The 22,914-nt window shown below is 41.7% G+C and overlaps 1 protein-coding gene across 7 annotated transcripts; it reads right to left on the minus strand.

Moving 5' to 3' along the window:
• Positions 1–94: 94 nt before the first annotated feature.
• Positions 95–21,820, minus strand: LOC148903284 (receptor-type tyrosine-protein phosphatase-like N). 7 transcript variants are annotated; one of them, XM_088999224.1, is made up of 22 exons: positions 21,617–21,820; positions 17,317–17,367; positions 16,281–16,391; positions 16,109–16,205; positions 15,893–16,022; positions 13,352–13,691; positions 11,783–11,926; positions 11,572–11,606; positions 10,579–10,715; positions 10,425–10,489; positions 10,255–10,313; positions 7,627–7,842; positions 7,035–7,310; positions 6,147–6,294; positions 5,984–6,057; positions 5,675–5,752; positions 2,423–2,542; positions 2,097–2,263; positions 1,654–1,707; positions 1,271–1,335; positions 1,111–1,184; positions 95–935 (listed from the first exon to the last, which is right to left on the minus strand). In XM_088999224.1, the coding sequence occupies exons 1-22, from the start codon at positions 21,693–21,695 to the stop codon at positions 864–866; spliced, it is 2,592 nt and encodes an 863-aa protein (XP_088855350.1). In that variant the 5' UTR covers positions 21,696–21,820; the 3' UTR covers positions 95–863. The 7 variants fall into 7 exon arrangements, 6 of the variants coding, with proteins under 6 accessions (XP_088855350.1, XP_088855363.1, XP_088855371.1 ...); XM_088999237.1 differs by lacking the exons at positions 95–935; positions 1,111–1,184; positions 1,271–1,335; positions 1,654–1,707; positions 2,097–2,263 and adding exons at positions 4,949–5,049; positions 5,215–5,458 and having other exon boundaries at positions 2,501–2,542; positions 5,675–5,822; positions 5,926–6,057; XR_016115386.1 differs by lacking the exons at positions 95–935; positions 1,111–1,184; positions 1,271–1,335; positions 1,654–1,707 and having other exon boundaries at positions 2,126–2,263; positions 5,675–5,822; positions 5,926–6,057.
• Positions 21,821–22,914: the final 1,094 nt, after the last annotated feature.

Raw genomic sequence — 22,914 nt, forward strand, 5'->3', positions numbered from 1 at the left:
GCAGAAACCTGTCATGTCTACGTATATTATAATGTTATATCCAAGAGTGGCCTTTTTGCATTGTTAAATCACACAGAAAAAGAAACTATTTGCAGCACTTCAACACGAAAATATTTATTTATAATTCCACAGATATAAAATATCTTCTCATTGAAAGTCATTTCTTTTTTTTGCCATTTTCTAAATTGCGTAAGGTATACGACAATACAACCAATTCAATGGCACACAGAAAAATGTTTCTGCAGGTGTCACGGGTGGGAAATATACTTTCAGCCGGATATCAATGATCGCAGACCACTATCAAGCGTCTTATTTTGTACGTTAGAAGTAAATCATATGACATTATGCATTTTATCAAGCTTCTCTGTATCCAACATACACTTCCTGAGACATAAGCATGATGTATGAAACAGCACAATATACAACAGACCAATACACGAGCACAAGCTGAAGGAATCCGCTTGAGGCTCCCACAAGAAGAACATCACAGCATCTTCAGGTTGGATTTGTGCAGGTACGGGGGATACCGGAATTTTAACTTGTGGTGTAATAACCTATTTCCAAAAAGTTGTGGTTGGGAATGGGGGGGCGGGGTGTTACATGAGTAAGAAACGAGTAGGGACAAGGCATCTTAAAGTGTACATGTCATATTGTTGTTCGGAGTTTACTCATGCAGATATGTTATTATGTGGCAAATACAGTCCACATAATTTATTGATGTGAGCCTGTACAAATACTTCCAAAGAGTACATTTCCAAACTGCTTATTTTTTTACGATGAAACATCACTGTTAAGTTTGAAGGCAAAAGGCAATCAGAGTGAAAAGGAGGTTGGAGGTCATCAAACAGACATTTGGTACTGTTTTACTGAGCTTGCGCTTTAAGGACAGCATTCACTTCCTCAGCCACAGCAGTCAAGGCAAATTCAAACTGGTCCTGAAAAGAGGAAATCGGAGCTTGCTGACTTTGGCTAATTACAGTCACGTTGTGCAAACTGTAAAAATATGATGTTAGGATAACATAACAGACAACATTATCATTTTATTTCCTCTGTCCATTTCTCTCTATGTATATCTTTTTTGCAAAAAATGTCTTATCCACAAATGTTCACCTTTGTGCGAACCATTCCAGGCCTCTGGTCACGAATGTGCTCCAGTGTCGCAGCAATGTCTATTTCCTTCACACCTGCGGAACAAAATAAATAAAAAAGAAAACTAATCTTACTCTTGTCACTTTTAATTGGTCCACGCCTTTTAAAATTGAAAGCTCACCTTTAGCCATACGATTTAGAACCATGTCGATGAGGATGTAAGTACCAGTCCGACCTGTTCCGTTACTATGGAGACAATGACAAAACAAAAAAAAACTATTAGTTCATAGCATTTACTGTCTTTCAGAAACACCTTTACGCACATGCGCATCCTCAATGTACACATGATGAATGAAAAGTAACTCCCTATTTTAAAATGCAGTGCAGTACTTGCTTATTATAATTATGCCCTGGTAGTTGTCTCTTAGCTTTTTATTCGTTCTTCAATGTGAAAAAAGATAATACCCCAAATTAAAATAAATGAATGATATATAAGTACAGTATGTTAAAATAATGAGTTACTTTTCCATCACAGTGTAGGTTGAAATGAACATCATATCAAACCTGCAGTGGATGATGATTGGGCATGCGCGTCCTCGGTAGCATTTATTCACCTTCCTGGGAAAAGACAAGAGGCAAAATGTTCCCCATTGTGAAAGTATGCATGGTCAAAAACAACCAGCATTTTTGTTTGAGTGACGGGGCTCTTGCTGCAGCCACATCAGTCCACGATCATTTTTGTGACTATGCAACTGGACTCAGACTACTAGCTGCAAACCACAAGAATGACACAGACAGATATGTTCAACAATAAACCACTGGCATGACGAGTGTTGTAACTTGCCTTGAAAGTTAACAGTGATGTTTCATCGTAAAAAAAATAAGCAGTTTGGAAATGTACTCTTTGGAAGTATTTGTAGAGGCACACCACATTGTTGTTGTTTTTGGATTCCTATCTTTTCATTGCAGGCTCAATGTCATTCTCTTTGCTGTCTCTGGGGATGTACCTGCGGAAGTCCAGTAGAGGGCGTGTGGAGGGAGGGATCCCATGAGCCGGCCAGCTGAGGAAGTGAAACTGAGTCAGGGTTCGGGTTTCTTGAGATTGAACATTCTTCAGGTAGAAGCTCCGCACTAGGAAATCGTTGCACCAAATGTGCTCTGACACCAGGTTCACCTGCAGATAGCAGTGGTAAGGCGTAACCAAGTACATATGTGCACATCTTTTTGTTTAAACAGAAGTATCTGTATTTCTACATATGTCAGGTGGAGACAGTGGTAGAACAAGTGTGTCATATCACGTATGTGAGGATGAAGATGTAAGCGTTGAGCACACCTCATAAATATGGTAGAGCGAGGAACCTTCATCTGGCCAATAGCGGTCACATTGTTTCTCTCCCTCCTCCACCAGAGCTGTCATCATGACAATCACCGTGCAGCCCGTCTCCCACAACATCTGCACACCAACACGTCACAGGCTCACACTGGTGTGATAACACTAAACCAAGTACATATTTTGATATTAGACTGAAGTATACTTTTAGATATATCTTTTTGAGTACCATATTTCCCGATGTATAAGGCACATCGCAGTCTAAGGCCCACCCCCAATGAATGAATGGTGTATTTTCAAACTTTTTCCATGTATAAGGCGCACCAGACAATAAGGCGCACCTTCAATGAAAGAAAAAAAGGTTTCCAAATATAATATATAAACAGATTAAAGTTTTCCAAATATAAGCAACACCACATTGTAAAGTGCGACAATAGAGCCTAGGGTTACGAAATACTTCTTCTACAGGGGGATTGGAGTCGTGGCTGCTGACAGTAGTTGCAAGACCTGCTGTGGCTTAATATTCATTCACATCTAAGGCACACCTGCGTATAAGGCGCAGGGTCATCTTATGAAGAAAATCAAGGGTTTTGGGAGCACCTTATACACAGGAAAAGACAGTACAGTGGTACCTCGGTTCTCGAACGCCTCACAGTTCAAACAAATCGGAGTTCGAACAAAATATTCGAGATATTCTTGCTTCGTAGTTCGAACACCAATCGGTGTTCGAACGCCAATACGACGCATGAGTGCGTACGCAAGGGTGGGGTGCTGAGCGGCGTATGGGTGTATCGCTCTCTCCGTGACCAACTGTTGTCGCTTGCGGACGTGCTGCGTTTTGCTCTAGCGTTTAATATAGGTGTACGAAGAGTTTGAGCCCCTAATCATGCCTCCAAAGAAAGTAAGTGCTGCTAAAAGTGACAAAAGAAAAATAGTGCGTCTGCTAGATCCTCTTCAGTTTGCCTACCGGGCAAACAGGTCTGTGGAGGATGCAGTCAACATTGGACTGCATCACATCCTCGACCACCTTGACAACACAGGAACCTACGCAAGGATCCTGTTTGTGGACTACAGCTCTGCGTTCAATACCATCATCCCAGAACTCCTCATCCCCAAACTTCTCCAGCTTGGTGTGTCCCCCACGATCTGCCAGTGGACCCTCAGCTTCCTGACAGGACGGACACAACAGGTCAGACTGGGAAATATATCATCCATAACACGAACCACGAGCACTGGAGCCCCGCAGGGATGCGTCCTCTCTCCATTGCTCTTCTCTCTCTACACAAACGACTGCACCTCAATGCACCCAGCTGTCAAATTTATAAAGTTCGCAGACGACACCACGGTCATCGGTCTCATCAAAGACGGCGACGAGTCTCCGTACCGACAACAAGTGGAGCAGCTGGAGCTCTGGTGCAGCCGTCACAACCTGGAGCTGAACACGCTCAAGACAGTTGAGATGATCGTGGACTTCAGGAAACATCCATCACCACAGCTACCCCTCACACTATCCAACTGCCTGGTGTCAACCGTTGAGACCTTCAAGTTCCTGGGAATCACAGTCTCCCAGGACATGAAGTGGGAGGTCAACACCAACTCTATCCTGAAAAAGGCCCAACAGAGAATGTACTTCCTGAGGCTGCTAAAGAAGCATGGCCTGCCACAGGAGGTGCTGCAACATTTCTACACGGCTGTCATCGAATCCATCCTGTGTTCTTCTATCACCGTTTGGTTCGGGGCTGCCACAAAAATGGACAAAATCCGACTTCAACGGACAGTTAGGACGGCGGAAAAAATCATTGGCACCGCCCTACCCACTCTCGAGGACTTGCACACTGCAAGAATCCAAACTAGGGCGCGGAAAATCCTACTGGACCCTCCGCACCCTGCCCACCACCTTTTCCAGCTACTCCCCTCAGGCAGGCGCTACCGATCCATGCGCACCAAATCCAGCAGACATTTAAACAGCTTCTTCCCCCAAGCCATTAACTCTTTGAACTCTTTCAACAGTAGCCAAAATGGAACTGTATAGTGCCACTTAGCAGTTTTTTTTGACAACGATACTAGTGCAGCGTGTTCTACCGGAAACAAATTCCTTGTGTGTTCTACATACTTGGCAATAAAGATGATTCTGATTCTGATTCTGATTCTGAACTATTGCATTTAAGAAAGAAATACAGTAAAGTCTCGTGATATCGATATCGGATATATCGATAGTCCCGGTTATATCGATACTATTTCTATGCACGCACAGAGAAAATTACATGCAAACAGGGTCGGATATATCGATAGTCCCGGTTATATCGATATTTTTTCGGACTCCCTTGAATATCGATATAACGAGACTTTACTGTAATCGCCAAATATGAAGGAGATGTGCGAGTGTCTGATCTGGCGAGGGAATACAGCATGGCGAAATCTACGATCAGTACGATATTAAAGAATAAGGAGGCTGTGAAATCTAGTGATGTGGCTGTGGGAATGAGAGCAAGTGTCATTGGATAGATATTTGAAGAGAAAAGAACATACTGTAGCCGAGTCATCCGTAGCTGTCACGTTCCGAGCGAGAGTGACGTCAGTTGACTCGTCGGAACGTAGTGGAATGTTTGGGATCCCAAAGCAGACACATACTAACCAAGCAGGATGCGTATTCACAAATAAAAGAAAACACAGCGATTAAGAAGGCAGGGGGTGATCCGACCCGCTTACTACGCCAAAAAGCAAATGCCACACGAGGGTGCAAAATTACGCAATCCCGGAAGATGACATAAATTTATGGGACGCAGGGAAAATACCTCGGACCGGATACACTCGCGCATCGAAGGAAGAGTCCAGGTACGGTGGCGAGTTGAGTCAATCATCCGGCATTGGCGAGGTGATCGCGAACCGTATAAATGCCCCGTGTCCGTGATTAGAGAATTGACAGCAGGTGGAGAACGGCCGGGAGAGGCAGCCCCGCCCCCCACACTGTCAACTCGCACGTGACAGGAGCAAAGAGATGGTTTCGGTGTTCGAACAAATCGCTTTTCGAACAGGGTCCTGGAACGAATTATGGTTGAGAACCGAGGTATCACCGTATTTCTTTTTCTGACCTTTTTTAATGAGAAAATTTAAAACAAACATCTATATTTTGTATTACTATTCCATAATTGGCTTGTTGCATTCTTACATTGGCGCAGCATTCAACCATATTTCAGGTATCAATGATGAATTCAGCTCAATTTATGTGAAATGTCAGCAAAGAGTGTCACTGACCTGCCAGAAGTCTGAGATAGTGTGGGACAGGGGTCCCTGGGTGGCGATGTAGGCCGGCATCCGAGGGTCATGTTCAATCTAAAACCAGGGAGGTTGAGGAAGAGGTGATGGGAAAGTTTCCGTGGCAAACAGCTAGAATGATGATAATCTATACAATTTACAGAAATTTGGTTTTTATTAGGTTTTCAGGTGAAATTCCAGCATATAATATCACTTTCTAGGTGACCTCCTTTAAACCTTTTCAGTCTCACCTGAAATCCAAATACCTCTAATTTTATGAGAAGTGTAGAACTGAAAGTAGAGGCTCACAATGGTGCTCGCGTTGATGTAGTCGGATCGAGAAGGGTTGATCTCTGGTTTCAGCTTCACCCTGGTATGATCATCTAGGAGAACCAACATAGGAAGTACGTAAAGTATTTCTGATATAAGGCACATAGCGGTGTGACAATTGAAAACTGTTGCTGGGGCTCACAGGGCAAGGAGTGGTAAAATCGGTTCTTCTTGGTATTCAACTCGCTTTGAGCCACAGTAACACTGTTGGGCTCTGCTTGGTAGGAACACAAAAGCTGCCACTCCTTCAACAGGCGGTCTTTGTTGCTCAGGTGGTCCTCCATGTATGCCTTTTTAAAAACATCACAAGAGTTAGTGACTTTCTTTTTCTTTTCTTTTTTTTTGCTAAAAGTTTTGAACATGGATAGTGTAAGACTGGAAGAGTCGCAGAAAGGTGGAAATATGAACAGCAAGTTGTGCAAAAAGTCAACAAAACATTAACTCATTCGCCGCCATTCCCGAATTTATTCGATAATTGAAAAGTGTGATGTAGAGTGCCATTCGCAAATTTGTTTGGATTTTGTTTTTTTCTTGGGGGTGGTGCCAATAAAGCACTGGTCAGACCTCTGGCAATGTTTTTCCCTTCCACGAGGGGGCAGCATTTGCCTTTTGTTCATTGTTAGCGCTTTGTTACAGCTTCAGTTGTTGTTAAAGCAATATATAAATCAACTTGTATGTATTGTATTTTGAACAGCTCCCATTCCAAGCTCAGATAACTCCAGACCAATATAATAACTTAGGAATTAACTCTTTTTTCTGATGAAAGAAGAAAGTCTAAGGTTTTTTTAACGCTAAATTGAATGCTTATGTAATCGTAAACTCAATATTCTGCAATTTGAGTGAAAATGACAAAAACCCTGGCACTGGAGTGGACACATTTTTGCACATCGTCTGCGAGTGAACAAGTTCAACAATTGGATATTTGCCTTCAAAAGTATAGAGAAGATCAAAATAAGCAGAGGTGGATTTAACAGTGAACTCATCTATGATCTCAAGGAACATGAGGATAAACTTTTAAAGCGTACTGTACCAGAATCATGTGGCCCGTAGAAATGTCAAGGTTAGTTTGTGCAGGCTCTTCACACCATGATGGCGTGCTGCTGTGGGAGGTAGGACTGGGCTGGGCTCCGTCGCTGAACTGGGACGACATGCTGCTCACTCTTGATTCGGCGCCCCCCACTGCCACAGGTCCTCTCCCGGCACCCGCCGCTGCTCCTCCTCCGCTAGGCCCCCCTACGGCGCCCAGGGCGGCGGCTTCCAGGCGTCCGAAGGCACCTTTGGATGTCATGTGCTGGCGACACAGGTCCTGGTGAGCCAGTTATACACGTTTGTTAACTTGATTCGGGTTTTACTCACTTTTCACCCTTGATTCAGCCAAGGTCCCACTAATTTACAAATCAAATCTATGAACATTTTCACTGCATAATATTGTGGTACTCAAGGCTCAAATCAATCAAAGTTTACAATTTAAATACATTTGTGTTCAGCGCTTTGTTGCAGCTTCAGCTGTTATTAAAGCACTATATAAATCAAAATGTATTGTATTGTATTGTATTGTATTGTATTGTATTGTATTGTATTATTTTTTCAAGGCTTCAGCACTCATTCATGGTCTTCCTCACCTGGTACTCTTGGTGGCTGAAACTTCCACCCTCGCCCCCAAGGCCCAGCTTCTTGGCCGCCAGTCTTTGGGCGTGGCGACGCAAGCAGGTCACGCTGAGGCCCGCCACCAGGATGCCCGCCATGCAAGCCAAAGCCACCAGAGAAGAAGAAAGCCAGCGAGAGCCAGGCTGAACTCGAGTCGCCAAGGGCAATACTTTGGCATCGTTCTTCACTTGCTAAGGAAGAGTACAGAGGAAATTGTTTTTAAAAAGATCACCAATTACCTTATTAGCTATTCCTCTATGCTTTTACTGCTTGTTTTAATTTGCAGTTTACTGGAGGTTACCTCAGATTACATCAAGCAAGCGTGGCAGACATCATTGACTGCTCTCAAAACAAACCCTCACACTCACATTTTCAGATACAGTACATGTCTGATCAGAATCAGAATCACAATGATCTTTATTGCCATGTATATAGAAAACACAATGAATTTGTCTCCGGTAGAACAAGCTACACTAGTATCATCAAAAAATTGAGAAAAATGGAGGCACTATACAGTTTCATTTGGGTTACTCTTTCGAGAGTTAAAACCTCAATTAGCTGGAGAAAAGAAAGATTTGAACTTGGATCTCTTGACTGTGATGCACCTATGCTAACCATCATGCTTTTATTTTCCTGGTTGTATTTCATTGCCAGCTAACAATTTGTGTCACTCAATTATTTATTCAATTTTAGGTTGAGAGATACTGTCCACATTGCACATTTGAACCAAAAATCAACTTTTAAGAGGCACATTTAGTAGCTCTAAATCACTGGAGAAGATCGGTTGCTATTTTTCTTTTTGAGAGGCTAACTCAAAATAAACTACCGAGCAAAAGCATGTAAATTGGGATGGGGATGTGTTCAGAATTAACCACTCACATCCAAACTCATATTTAATCGGAGTATGCATTTAAATGGCCTTCTGATTAACACTAAATAACCTTCAGATGTTCTTGTAGTCTTTTCCAGGAATCGATGAAAAGGTTTCTTCAGCTGTCATCTGTACTTTTTTGAAGGTGTCGGACGTTTCGCTTCTTATCCAAGATGCTTCTTCAGCAAACTAAAGTCTTACTGGTAGTATTGGCCCTATATATATCCCTACTGTCCAGACATGGCGGTGTCGGACACTGATAGGTCCCTGCTTTCAGGTTGGGGGGAGCAGAGGACTGCTCCCTGCGGCTCCACTGATTGTTCCTATTGTCCTGACTAACGACTGGCCTGATTGCCCCACTTCCTCCGGTAACACCTCATCAGCATTACTAATCCTATGTTGCCTAAGCAGGCTATTGTACGAACGATCCAAATTGAACCTCACACCACCATATCGGTTTAGTGAAGGATTTAGCTGTTTTATGAAATTTGCTTCTTTTACTCCCCTTTCAAACCATCTATGTTATTTTGCTAATACTTTAACCTCATAGGGCTGAACTAATACCAACAAGCGGCGAAGGTAGAGAAAAGGAGTCAAAACATATCAAGAGAGCACACACAAACTGCGGGTACCCTCAGTGGTCGTTTAACAAATGTCAGTAAGAAAGAATAGGGAATGAAACCAAAAATTCTGAGGATACAAAAAGGAGAGGAGTAGCAGTACCTTACATTGCAGGAGTTTCTCAAAAACTACAGAGTGCTTTGGCAACACAAAATTCCTACTCATTTCAAAACGATTAACACTTTAAGGCAAAAATTAGTGCATCCAAAAGATAGGCTGCCAAATGAAAAACAAAGTAATGTAGTTTATTCAATACATTGTAAGAATGAAAATTGTAAAGAGCAATACATTGGGGAGACTAAACAAATTCTCAAAAAAAAAAAGACTATCAACATCGCAGGGATAATACTAGTGGGCCTCAATCGGCAATACATATGCACTAAAATCTCATTTGACGACAATGAGGTTAAAATCTTAGCAAAAGAACGTAGATGGTTTGAAAGGGGAGTAAAAGAAGCGATTTTTATAAATCAGCTAAATCCTTCACTAAACCGACATGGCGGTGTTTGGTTAAATTTGGATCGTTCGTACAATAGCCTGCTTAGGCAACATAGGATTAGTAATGCTGATGAGGTGATACCGGAGGAAGTGGGGCAATCAGGCCAGTTGTTAGGACAATAGGAACAATCAGTGGAGCCGCAGGGAGTAGTCCTCTGCTCCCCCCAACCTGAGAGCAGGGAGCTATCATAGCAGTGTCCGGCACCGCCATGTCTGGACAGTATATATAGGGCAGATACTACCAGTAAGACTTTAGTTCGCTGAAGAAGCATCTTGGATAAGAAGCGAAACGTACAGATGACGGCTGAAGAAACCTTTTCGTCGATGGACCACTCCTGTACGACTGAGAGCTTACCCAGACCTTTTCAAGGAATGTTTTATCGAATTTCAGGAGGAACCGGGAAGGTTTCATGTGAACACTGACTGCTCTTTCCAGCAGTTCCTGATTGATTGCAGCTTGTGAAAAAAAATTGTATTATTATTATGGGTCAATATTTGTGAATACTGAATCTGTGACTATTTAATTTCACTCATTGGATGAATAAATAATATCCAACTTCTCTACTGAGTTCTCTTTCTCTTTATCACCAAAATGTTTGTTTCTTGTTGTCACCTGGTCGTTGTTGCTTTGTAGAACCTTCATGCTTGTTTGAGGCTCCAGGATGTTCTTATCTGGAACGGACCAGGTGCAGACTTATAACAGCTTTGTAACGATAAACCTTTGTGACTTCGATATTCTGAATACATAGCTATGGCAAACACCTCAAAGTGATTCAATATTACCTTCTTTCTCCGACAGGTTCATTAAGTTTGGGTTGGTCTTGTAGGTTTTCACTGGAACAAACACTCTGGCAAGAGGAAAAAAAGAGCATTGGTTTAGAAAATCATTCTGAGCTGTTTTTTTCTAAAATGATTGCTGTTGACAATGCCATCATACTTTTCCAGTTTGTTCTTTTCCAGTTCGCCCACCATTTCAAACCGAGTATCCTTTTGGGCCTGCATTGGTCTGGAGGACTTGCTGATAGGGGGACTATCTAGGGAAGCCATTTTGTGCTCCATTGCACTCTTTGTGATCTGATGAATAAAATGTACAACAGTCACTTTCATGACCACACACATAATGGGAAAAAGTGAGCTTGTTCAGCATATTAAAGTCCCTGTAAAGCGAAAATAAATGGCTTGTAAATTTGACACATGACAAAGACGTCCGCCAAATGTGAATGAATCAATACCAAGGATTTTAAAAAGTTGGCAGGTACAGTAATTCAAATCAAGCACTACATTTCACTCTCAAATAATGTGATTATGTCCACTAAATGCGCTGTAACTGTGCCCGGCTGAACTGCTAATCAAAATGTCCCTGCTATGTCTTGGTCAGGCATCTTTCTTATGCTTCCACATAACACCACCGCTCGTTCCTACCGACTGCTGTCAGGCTTTGCAATTCTTAATGATCACATGTGGAGAAAAAAAAAAAAAAAAAAAAAACTGGACACTTGTGAATATAGGTTGATGCAATATATCAATATGCCTTTCTTGATACTTGCACTATGTACAGTTTTTTTTAATGAAACGGTTTTGCACATTTATAGTATACAGTTGACATTGTAATTTTGCTATGCTTAGAATATCTTGTTTCTATCGTTTCACCCCACCCCCACCCCATCCCCTTTCAAATTGCTGCTGTGGACTGCAAATGTCCCCATTGTGGGACGAATAAAGGTTTTGATTCTGATTTTCTGAACATATTTGATCTTAAAAAATATTGCAAATCAATTTAAAGCTTTCAGGGATTTGGAGTCAAAATATCACACTAATGTGGGGCCTCCAAAGGGTATTCAAAATCCTACAAGGATTGATCGTGAAATGATTGAGAGACAAGTAATGTATGCACATGCACTATTGTGTTCATGACATGCCTCACGCTTACCTTCTTCCCAGCGCTGACATTTTTCCCAGGGCTTTCTGGAAGGTGAACACATAACAAGATTAGCAATGATTTGTGGAGCTGAATGTGCATTCAATCTATGTGAGCAGGAACACTTAGCAAATGTGAGTGTGCATCAGTATGGCCAATCATCGTGTAGCTTTGGTGAAGTATGACAGTTTGAATTGATATGTGAGAAGCGGGATGCGGAGACCTTTAGTTGTTTCGTGGCTAAAGGAGCTTTCCAGCTGAAGCTGCTTAAGCAAAGCTGGCAGTTTGCCTCTCTGCTCAGGGGACAAATCTTGGACATCTAGACCGTAGTGATCCAGAAACTGAGTCAGACGTTGCACAGAGCGCGCTGCAAAAAAAATTCAACGTTATGCAATATATTACTCATCATATTATCCTCGGTGGGCTGTGAAAATAAATCCAAGGTAAGTTGTTTGGAAGAAAAAAAATCTAACAAAAAGTGTTTTGTATAGTATAATACATTGCACAGTACAGCATAGTACAAAACAAAATATTAAACATTCTTCCACCAGATAACAGAAAATACACAATGAACATGCATATCTACTTTTTGTGAATTACTGTACATAAAATGGTTCTCATTTTTGTTTGTTTGTCCACAATGTTAGCAAAGTATGATATGATCAATATGCAGGTTGATAAGAGAACAAAGTATTTTGTCTACAGAGATATATTTTTAGAGCATTATCAAAATCAGTATTGTGTATAACTGACAGTAAAAAAAAGAAGAAATCGTATTTCCTATTTCCTTTTTTTACTCAACATTTCAAGGACAACCGACGCCTCTGGACAAGTTGTGTCCATAATTTGTAAAATCACTTCAAATGACTTCTACTGGCCGTATTTTACAAAGATTTCACCGCATATAGCTATAGTTTACGTTTTAAGACTCGCACTGAATATTCAGGAAGTCTAGTTTTCGAGTTGATGACGATCCCCAAGTGACGTCACGTTTGGAACGCCCCTGACAGAGAATGCATTTTGCGGTACTTTGTTTAGTCTGAAAACTTCGCGTTGATCCATGTTAATGGCGAAATTAGAAGGAAAACACATAAATAACGCGATGGTGAATCATTGTGTGTTGCACCAAGACTATTATTTGATACTCGCTGACACAAACTCCCAGCAGACAAATCAGCCCATTTACAACGGAGCTTGGGCACCATCTTCTTTTCTGGGTGCTACATTGCTGTCATTGACGGCTCGAATTGATATGGGAGGACTTCTTTAATTGATTATAAACATTTATGCTTTCCTCTTCAGAACTATTTGAATCATATTCATAACTGGATGTGTAACAAGAAAGCATCTTCTCTGAATCTGAAGCCATTGTTTTGATTCTCGAGCAAGGCAAGAGGTCTTGGCGTGACGTCACGATCTGGGGTCGGGACTTTCTGCAAATCCCCAATTCGCAGCTCAATTTGTTGCAGTTTTAGCACATTTTAAGTCATTTTTATTGGTTTTGCATTTGACTAAAAATATCAGTCTGTGTGTTTTGGGTATTTTAGATGCTAGAAAACGTTTTTCTGTTGTCAGTTAGGAAACAAAAAATGGTGCCGGTTGTCCTTTGAATGTGTGTACGTTTCTATTAATATTTATGTAAATGAGCTGTGGTTACACTTTTATGGGGTTTCAGTAGCTTCTACCAGTTAAATGTTTGTGATTATGTTATTTTCACCCAATTCCAATATGACGTTATTGACCCGCACCACATTATTTGGGCAAAAGGATCTATTAATTGAACATTTCTCACCGTCTAATCCTGCCAGAGTGTCATACTTGGGCACTACGTTGCTAAGCGGTTGATTGCTGAGACGTTGGATTTGGGAAACGTAGTCTTGGTCGTAGTCTCGCGGGAAGTCTGGGAAGGAGGAGTCGAATGCAAAAGATTCCAGAGGTGCGCCCCTGTGACGAGACACAGGCTGAACAATGGAGGAGGATGGAAAGGTGAGGTAATAGGACAGCAAGTTCTGGAGAATTTGCTTGTCTCTCTCCATAGTCTTTCCTCTGGATCCGGTGCGAGGAAACAACTGGCGAACAAATGGAGAGGTTGGATTTTCTTCCAGGGAGTTGAGGGATCGTTCTGCCTCATCCTGAAAATAATAATAATCAAGTTTGTGTACGTAGCACCTTTAAAAATATGCTTTTCAAGTGTTTTGACAGGAGAGGAAAGTACACTTAAAACAAAATGCGATTTTATAATGATAAGAATGAATACGCAAACAGACATACAGGCCTGTCAATTCTAACTGTCACATGATCCTTCTCACAAATTGACTTCATTGAGAAATGCGAGAGCCCAACAGATAAAACTGATAGCAGCAGGGCTGGTGTAAATCTACCCTGTTCCAAAATGCAGTGGCGGACCGTGATTTTCATTGCGGGGCCTTCCGTAGTGAAATGTTTGAACCAATTCAGATGAAAATAGTGCGGTGTGATTTACGACAAGTCTACTAGAGGGTACCATGAGCCAGGAAATAATTGTCCGACCTTTCTTAATGATGTCCATCTTTTCTTCAAAAGTCCGCCTTGAAAATTAACTTTAAAGGACAACCGATGTCACTTTTTTGTTTTTTAACTGACACCAGAAAAACGTTTTATAGCATCTAAAATACCCAAAACATGCAGTATGATATTTTTAGTCAAATGAAAAACACCAACAAATGTCTTAAAGTGTCCAAAATCTGCAAAAAATTGAGCTGCGAATTGGGCATTTTCAGAAAGTCCCGCCCCCCTTTTGTGACATCACGCCAAGACGTCTTGCATTGCTTGTGAATCCAAACAATGGCTTCAGATTCGGAGAATATGCTTTCTTGTTACACATCCAGTTATGAATATGATTCAAATAGTCCTGATGAGCAAAGCATACATGTTTGCAATCGATTAAATAATTTATTTGGGCCATTTTGAGGCAAACGGGCGGGGGGGAATGTTTCACCCAATAAGAGGCAGAAAAATGGCGACCAGCTCCGGTGAGGAATGAATCAGCTCGTTTCCACAGGCTGATACATTCTTTCCATGGAGTTTGCCTCCCTCTGCCGGCGGCTTTTGGGTGTAACACAAGGTTTAAAAAAAACTACAGCAAAATACATTGACGTGATGGAAAGACGCTACTATGCGTCTTTTTTTACGGTGAGGAGGCGGTCCTTTTCTGACGTCATGTACGGACTCGTCACCAACTCAAAAACAAGACTTCCTGAATGTTCACCGCGAGTCTTATTAAAATACGCCCAGTAGAAGTCATTTGAAGCCATTTTACAAATTATGGACACAACTTGTCCGGAGACGTCGGTTGTCCTTTAACAGTAAATCTCCAACCAAATCCATTTCTTCTCCTTCTTCAGCCATTGTGGTTTGTCAAAACTGCTATTAAATCAACACTTCTTTGATTACATCAAACTTTATACAGTATTTGCTTATGCAGCTCACTACCGATACAGTGTGCTAGCTCTGGCCAGTATGCTCTTTGTCACTAGCAGCTTGTGATCAGAGCAGAGCTACTCACTAGCCAATCATCGTTTGCATAGATTTCTGACCCGGTAACAAATGATGGCTGAAATGTGATTGATTAAATGCTTAAATACGAAAACACACGTCTGGAAGCAGCGCAACAGGGGAAATGTAATGAAAGGAAGCTGAAAGACAATGTGGAATTATATAATAAGAATTCATGGACAAAATATAATTAATATCAGTCCGTGAATCTGATATTTTTAGGCCAGCAGAGAAGGCTTTGCAGGCCTTCACGGTCCGCCACTGCCAAAATGGCACTCTGATGTAGACTATTGTTTCATCTGTATATTCACAGACCCACAAATTTGAAAATCACTTTGAAAACAAACTAGAAGACAATGTTGCATTGATGCTTAAAAAAGGGAAATACCAAAGAGGAGAGAGTTGCAGTAACGTGGACAGAATTAGAGTATCCATCCTTTGTGGTCTCTTTTAACTCATTCACTGCCATTCCCAAATTTATTTGGCAATTGAAAATGTGACGAGGAGCGCCACTGCCGAATTTGTTCGAGTTTTGGTTTTTCTTGCGGGAGGCGTGGCGATAAAGCGCTGGTCAGACTTCTGGCAATGTTTTGCCCTTCCACGAGGTGGCAGCATTTGCCTTTTGGACAGCCGCCCCCATTTGCACCTCATATTACTCCAGAACCATATAACTTAGAAATCGACTCTTTATTTTCTGATGAAAAAAAAGAGTGAGAGTCTAATGTTTCTTACGCTGTATTGGATGTTTATATATTCCTCAATATTCTGTAACACAACAGCTGACATTTCTTTTTCTTACCCGTTGGTAAATATACGGCCCGTGTATTGAGGAAGAAGAGGGGTCCAGTGCCAGATAGTCTCTGTACTGTTGTATTTTTTGTGGGTCACCTGCCTCCTCTGGTGTCTGAAACCTTCGCTGACTGAGCAGCCTGGAAACATGGGTGTGAATACAAGGATGTAAAAAGGCTACTTTACGATCTTGGTCGGCAGGCTGCGCTGGTGTAACATTTCTTACTGATTGCGCTGGCGAAGCAGCGAGGACCGAATGGAGGGAATGTGACTCAACTCTCGTCCGATTGTCGCCTGAGTGACTTCATCCCTCCACGTCATGCCTGCTTACCCCCGCATGGGGTTTAAGGGTCATTTCAACAATTTTTTTTACAATGAAAGTTGCTGATGAGACCCACCTTGAGCCATCAGGTCTTTAAGAACCTCCTGCAGTTTATGCAAAACAGGTACAGGAACCAGATACTGAACTGGATCGTGGTGAGGAGAACCGCACTGTCCAAACAAACCATCTGCAAAGGAATATAGTCCTTTACAAAATAAGCTGTGTTATACATAAGTCACCACAGAACACATTATTGCTCTGTGGTTGTTTTAAATACACAGGTAGGTCTTTTTGTTTTATCTTTAGTTTGACAGGAAACTTCACCGGGGAGTGGCATTAAACCGCTTAAACTTCCCCATTGTGGGATTATTAAAGGCTTTCTGATTCAGATTTTTAGAAGAATTGCTCACTATAAGCCAAACTGATGCTTCTGTATGCTGTGACATGAGTTGACTTTGCACTTTCATACATATCAACGTGCACTGCAGAGGTGATATGACTCCTGCCTGCGTACGTGTGCCAGTGCGTATGCGCGCACCGATGACTCATCGCATCTCTCCCTCCATCTCTGATCAAAACAAGCACGCAGTCGTACACGCACACACAGGAAGGAAGGAACACAGTTGTCAGGCAGGTGATGTCACTGTCACCATAGTAACATCTTCCACAGCCTGCAATTGGCGGATAGCCGCTGACGGTGGAGACAACGTTCACGTTGCGCTTCCACCCACTTTTATTCTTTCTCTCTATATTTTCCTGTATGCTGAAATGATTATCGTAGACAAAACAATCCTCTTCACAGACATACACTCATGTCAGAGATCCAAACATATACACCTTAGGTATTATGCCGCTTATGGATGATTATTTCGATAGAACTCCAGGAGTGAAAACAGATATATTCAGCCACGCTTTACACTCATCAATTGCACCCTCAAAGTCTAGTGCGGCTGCTTTAACAATGCAGCCACAAAAGCCACAGGTTTACGCTGAGTAGAACGTTGGAAGAAAGCCCATTATGGTTTTAAGAATATGGAGAATGGTTATGATGAGAAAGAAGTATCAGGTTGTCAAAGAAGTGCTCCAAACTGATGGTAGATGGACAAACTCACCGTCGGTGCACAGCTCATCTCTGGGACAAAGCTTCTTCTCAAATAAGCAACCTGTCAACAAGGAACAGACAGAATTCAGTATAGACCTCCCCTGACCCTCCATAATCATAAATTAATTACAACATAAAAAGATAGAACTAGGGTGGAAAGGGTGGAACATTAGTAAACATGTGTGTAATCTCCCCTTGACCTTTCTGAATCGAGGAGGTAAACAGCAGCAGATGGGAAGCCTGTTCTCACATTATCCACACCTGTTTGACTTCATTAAGGTTCTATTCTCATGCGTTGTGTAATTTTTGATGAGTTCCCGAGAGGCGGGGGTGAATCAGCTGACTTAATTAAAAAAAATTGTGAAAATATTATTTTTCTTCCAAGAGAGTGAGTTGATTATTAAGGACACAATGTGGAGTACAAAAACATCACACTGACATGACAAAAAAGAGATGCAACAATCGGCATTCTGTGGCTAAACGGGCTGGAGTAAAGCTACAGGGAGCCACCCACACATGTAACACCACCCACCACACCTGAATGCACCCACTTGACTCGGGCCACACAACTGGATAAATTATAGGAATCTTCTTGGGCTTCTGGTAAAAAAAAAAAAAGATTTGCAAAAATGTCAAGAATTGAACACCCAAATGTGAACTTAACTCCCACCCAAATGTGAACTTAACTCATTCACTGCTAGACGTACAAAAATGAGTCTATTCCAGTGGCAGGGTTTTTGTCATTTTCACTCAAATTCCAGAATATTGAGTTTTAGGACTACATACACAATCAATGCATCGTAAGAAACCATAGACTATTTTCTTTCATTAGAAAAAAAGTTAATTCCTAAGTTATATGGCTCTGTAGTTATATGAGCTTGAAATGGGGGCAACTGTACAAAAGGCAAATGCTTCCCCCTCGTTGTAGGGAAAAACATTGCCAGAGGTCGGACCATCGCTTTATCGGCACCTCTCCGCAAGAAAAACCAAAACCCAAACAAATTTGGGAATGGCGCTGCAAGTCATGCTTTTCAATTCCCAAATAAATTCAGGAATGGTAGTGAATGAGTTAAATATGGACCAAAACATGATGACTGCAAGTCCCATGAAAAAAATCCACCCAAGAAGGATAATGGTTTCGGTGGCGTGCAGCTTGAATTTCAACAAAACTGTGGTGGGTGGGAGAATAGGGCCGGAAAGAGCCATTGAATATGATTACTGCCCAACAGAGCCTGTGTTCTATTCAATGTTTCTTCCCTTGGTGTTTTTTCCCTTGGTTCTCTTGTTCGTGTTGATTTTCTATAATGAATGAACAGGTGTGTTTCTTGACCGTGTAAAATATCTTGAGATAACTTTGTTGACTGGCAAAATACAATGTTTCCTATACATGCAGTTGCTGAGTATTTTGAAAGAGAAACACACAAGACAAAGATGGTCCTTTGCCGAGTGGCAGGTGAGCCAGCAAGTTCAACTTTGGACTCTAGTGTGAGACCAGAATCACTGTGACTGCACAACCGTAAAGAGCAGCCCTAAGCGGCTCAAACAAAGTGTGAGTATTGTTGTTCCTTTGTGAGCACATACAATATTGACTCATTCTCTAATGGACTGCTAAAGGCCTCATTTCCTCCATCATGATCCCGCTTGACAGTAAACTGGGAAAAGTATAGGCATTATTGATCACATGACTATAACATCAGTACAATTAGGGGTCAGTGATTAAAAATATCATCTGGAGGGAATTTCCAGATGAAAAAAATGATAAGAGAGGAGATTCCAGCTGAAAAAATACTATGCTCTGACAGGTGTCGAGGAAGACTCAGATTGGCTTCAGGACAGTAAGAGGAGAAAAAGCGAGTATTTTTAGAGAAAGTTGGCAATGGTCAATCGCTACAGTCATTGGCTTCAATTGTGTATTTAAAGGACAACCGACGTCTCCGGACAAGTTGTGTCCATAATTTGTAAAATGGCTTCAAATGACTTCTACTGAGCGTATTTTAAAAAGATTCCACCGCATATAGCTATATTTTACGTTTTACGACTCGTGCTGCGATATATTCCGAAAGTCTTGTTTTTGAGTTGGTGACGAGTCCGTGACGTGACGTCACTAAAGGAACGCCCCTGACCGGAAAAAAGACACATTGTAGCAGTCCTTCCACACGTCAATGTATTTTGCTGTGCTTGTTTGGTCTGAAAACCTCGTGTTGCACCCAAAGGCCGCCAGAAGAGGGCGTCCAAGCTCCATGGAAGGAATTTATCAGGCTGTGGAAACGGGCTGATTCATTCCTTACAACCCCCAATGTTGCCTCAAAATGGCACGGAATAAATTATTTAATCGATTGCAAACATGTATGCTTTCCTCAGAACTATTTGAACTATTTGAATCATATTCAAAGAAAGCATATTCTCCGAATCTGAAGCCATTGTTTTGATTCTCCAGCAATGCAAGACGTCTTGGCGTGACTTTCTGAAAATGCCCAATTCGCAGCTCAATTTTTTGCAGTTTTTGGACACTTTAAGTCATTTTTATTGATGTTTTGCATTTGAATAAAAATATCATACTGCGTGTTTTAGGTATGTTTGATGCTATAAAACGTTTTTCTCATGTCACTTAAGAAACAAAAAAGTGATGTCGGTTGTCCTTTAAATGACAGAGACGTTCCAACCACCTGGGTCTCACTTTTATCCTTTCATAAAATAAGATAAAGTAAGAAAATCTTTATTGGTCTGACAATAGAAAAATTCCCAATACACAGCAGTGAAGTTATGAAAGGAAGAAGTAGAAGAACAAAATATAGGGGCTGCCATAACGGCAGACATGAAGTCATAATTCTTGCGCATTTTGATTAGCTGTTCCAAAAGTGTTATTACAAAGCTTTTTATCAATTCTTCAAATTTCGAATCGCTGCAAAAACCATCAGTGATCGACCATGAAAACTACTTGCTCAATTCCATGGACCACCCAAGAGTTCATTTAAGTTTGGGCTCTAGAATGTTTACAACTCAAAACAGTGTGACAAATATCAATGTTACTCATGCCGTTGTTCTGTTCCAGCAACGGGTAACCAAACAGCAAGCACTCACATTGCCACTTCAGGATAATTTAGAGTTCAATTAACCAACATGCTTGTGGGATGATGCCCGAGAACCCACAGAAACACACTCAAGCACAGGGAGACCAGTAAACATTACACAGGAATGCCCCCAACCTGAGAATTGTGAATCTAACTAATCATCCAAAAGCTGCATCTCATTGTCTTAAAATTCTATTCAAAATATAAAGGAATAAAATCCCTGTTTCAGTGATGTCGTCTGCCACACAACTGTATTCATAATGCCGGTCATTATAGTGTTTGGTAGAGGGAAAAACGTTTTTTAGGTGGTCTTTAGAGTAAAAAAAGTTTTAGACCCACCGTACTAGAACATAAATCAGTTTCATATTCTGATTGGGGCTGCCAACATAACTCAGCATATAATGCAAAGGTGTCAAAGTCAATGTGTCAGATCCAGCCCCTTTGAATTAGCCTCCGGAAGCAAATCATATGTGTGAACTAGCTAAAATCTGTAACAAAATGTCAAATAATCTTGTGTAAAAAATGTTGAACATTTGCTACCCTGTTTACATTCGCTCACTTGTACTCTTTGGCGTTCGACTCAGCATGATTCCGTCTTGATATTGGCTTTACTCCCTGGTGCTTTGTACTCTTTGTGACTGCTTTATTTTTCCCGTATAGGATATGTGTCCATGTGAGGGGCTTTGCTACAGCTTCAGTTGTTGTCAAAGCAATACAGTATATAAATCAATATGTATTGTATTTGAACAATAATTCACAAACTATTATAATCGATTTGTCTGATTTAAAAATGCGTAATCAATTAATTGTGTAAAAGTCATCATTTTGTGGTTTCACTGTCATAACGGCACTCCGAGTGGAAGGCGTAACTCAAATTTGCCCCGTGACTGAAACGACTTTGACACATCTTTTGAACCGCGACACCAACGGTTCAGATAAAAAATAAAATAAAAACAAACAAGCAAAAACATACTTTATTGACTTATCATATCTGTCTGCTTGTTGCTTCCCTCTGTATCACATTATTATCCACCCGGCCAGCCAGAAGCCATGATTTGCATCAGATGGCGAGTGGACCCATTACATCTCATTATATCGGCCACACGACCATGTACAGAAGCGGTAAGACTCGAAGATAAAGATGTTAATAATGTAAGTGCATAATATGATGAAGGGACGAAATATTCGTTTTGAATCGGGTCGGGGTATTCAAGGGGTGTGCAGAGGAGCTCCTCTTACCGTGTCGGGCGGCCAAACTGAAGGAACAGGAGGCGTTGAGGAGGAGGCATATTGCCACCCATAGCCAACAACGCTTCATGGTCCAGCCGAGATTCACTGGAGTGAAGAGGGAAGGAGCTGCTGACGTTGTAGCCCGGTCTAGCAGCTGTCCATTGTCGAGAAGCCGCTCCAGGCTGCAGCTCGCCAGCCCTACCGTCGTTTCTGCTGCTGGGATGGAGGCATCCAGGCAAAGGGGGCGACGTGTGCGGATCACCACCAAGAGGGGGCGCCAAACAACACAAGATACACGGGAAGTCATTTTCATTCTCAGGGTGATCGCCGTGATTTTTTGTGATTGTGGCTGCCAACATAGCTTTAATAATGATAGTTTCCAGAGTAAGCATCCACCCGTTTTCTAATATATTTATTACCACCGGGGTCTCGGGTATGTATGTCTCAATTAACTTAATTAGTATATGTGGTTCATATATGTGTGATAGAAGGGTTTCATCTAGGATGAAAGGAAAAGTGTATAAAACGGTGGTGAGACCAGCCAGTTTGGACTGGAGACAGTGCCATTGAAGAAAAGACAGGAAGCGAGCTGGAGGTAGCAGAGTTGAAGATGCTGAGGTTTTCTTTGGGAGTGACCAGATTGGATAGGAGCAGGAATGAGTACATTAGAGGGACAACTCATATTAGAGGCTTTGGAGAGAAAGTCAGAGAGGCCAGACTGAGATGGTTTGGACATGTCCAGAGGAGAGAGAGTGACTATATCGAGAGAAGGATGCTGAGCCTTGAACTACCAGGCAGGAGACCGAGAGGAAGACCGAAGAGGAGGTTTATGGATGTGGTCCAAGAGGACATGAAGGTAGCTGGTGGGAAGAAAAGAGGATGCACAAAACCGGGTTAGATGGAGGACATCGATTCGCTGTGGCGACCCCTGAAGGGAAAAGCCGAAAGGAAAAGAGGAAGAGGAGGAGTATATGTGGTTCACATAATTCGCACAAGTAGGGTGAATTAAACACTGCATATCGGTGTGAATGTGAGTCTGTTTCCAATACAATACATATTGATTTATATCGCACTTTCACAACATCTAAAGCTGTAACAAAGCATCTAACACGGACAACTATCCTATCCAGGAAATCAAGCAGTCACACACAAAAATAGTAGAAAGCACCAGTTAGATTGAAGAAGGGAGAAATGACACCTGAATCAACCAACAGCTTGGGTTATGTGGATTATTCCATGGTGGCCCCAAACATAAAGACCCGGCAGAGATTCCACCCACATTCTGAACTAAACCATGTTGCTGAGTC

This window comes from Hippocampus bargibanti, linkage group LG01 (assembly GCF_051943395.1).
Source record: "Hippocampus bargibanti isolate YZ-2025 linkage group LG01, ASM5194339v1, whole genome shotgun sequence".
NCBI lineage: Eukaryota > Metazoa > Chordata > Actinopteri > Syngnathiformes > Syngnathidae > Hippocampus > Hippocampus bargibanti.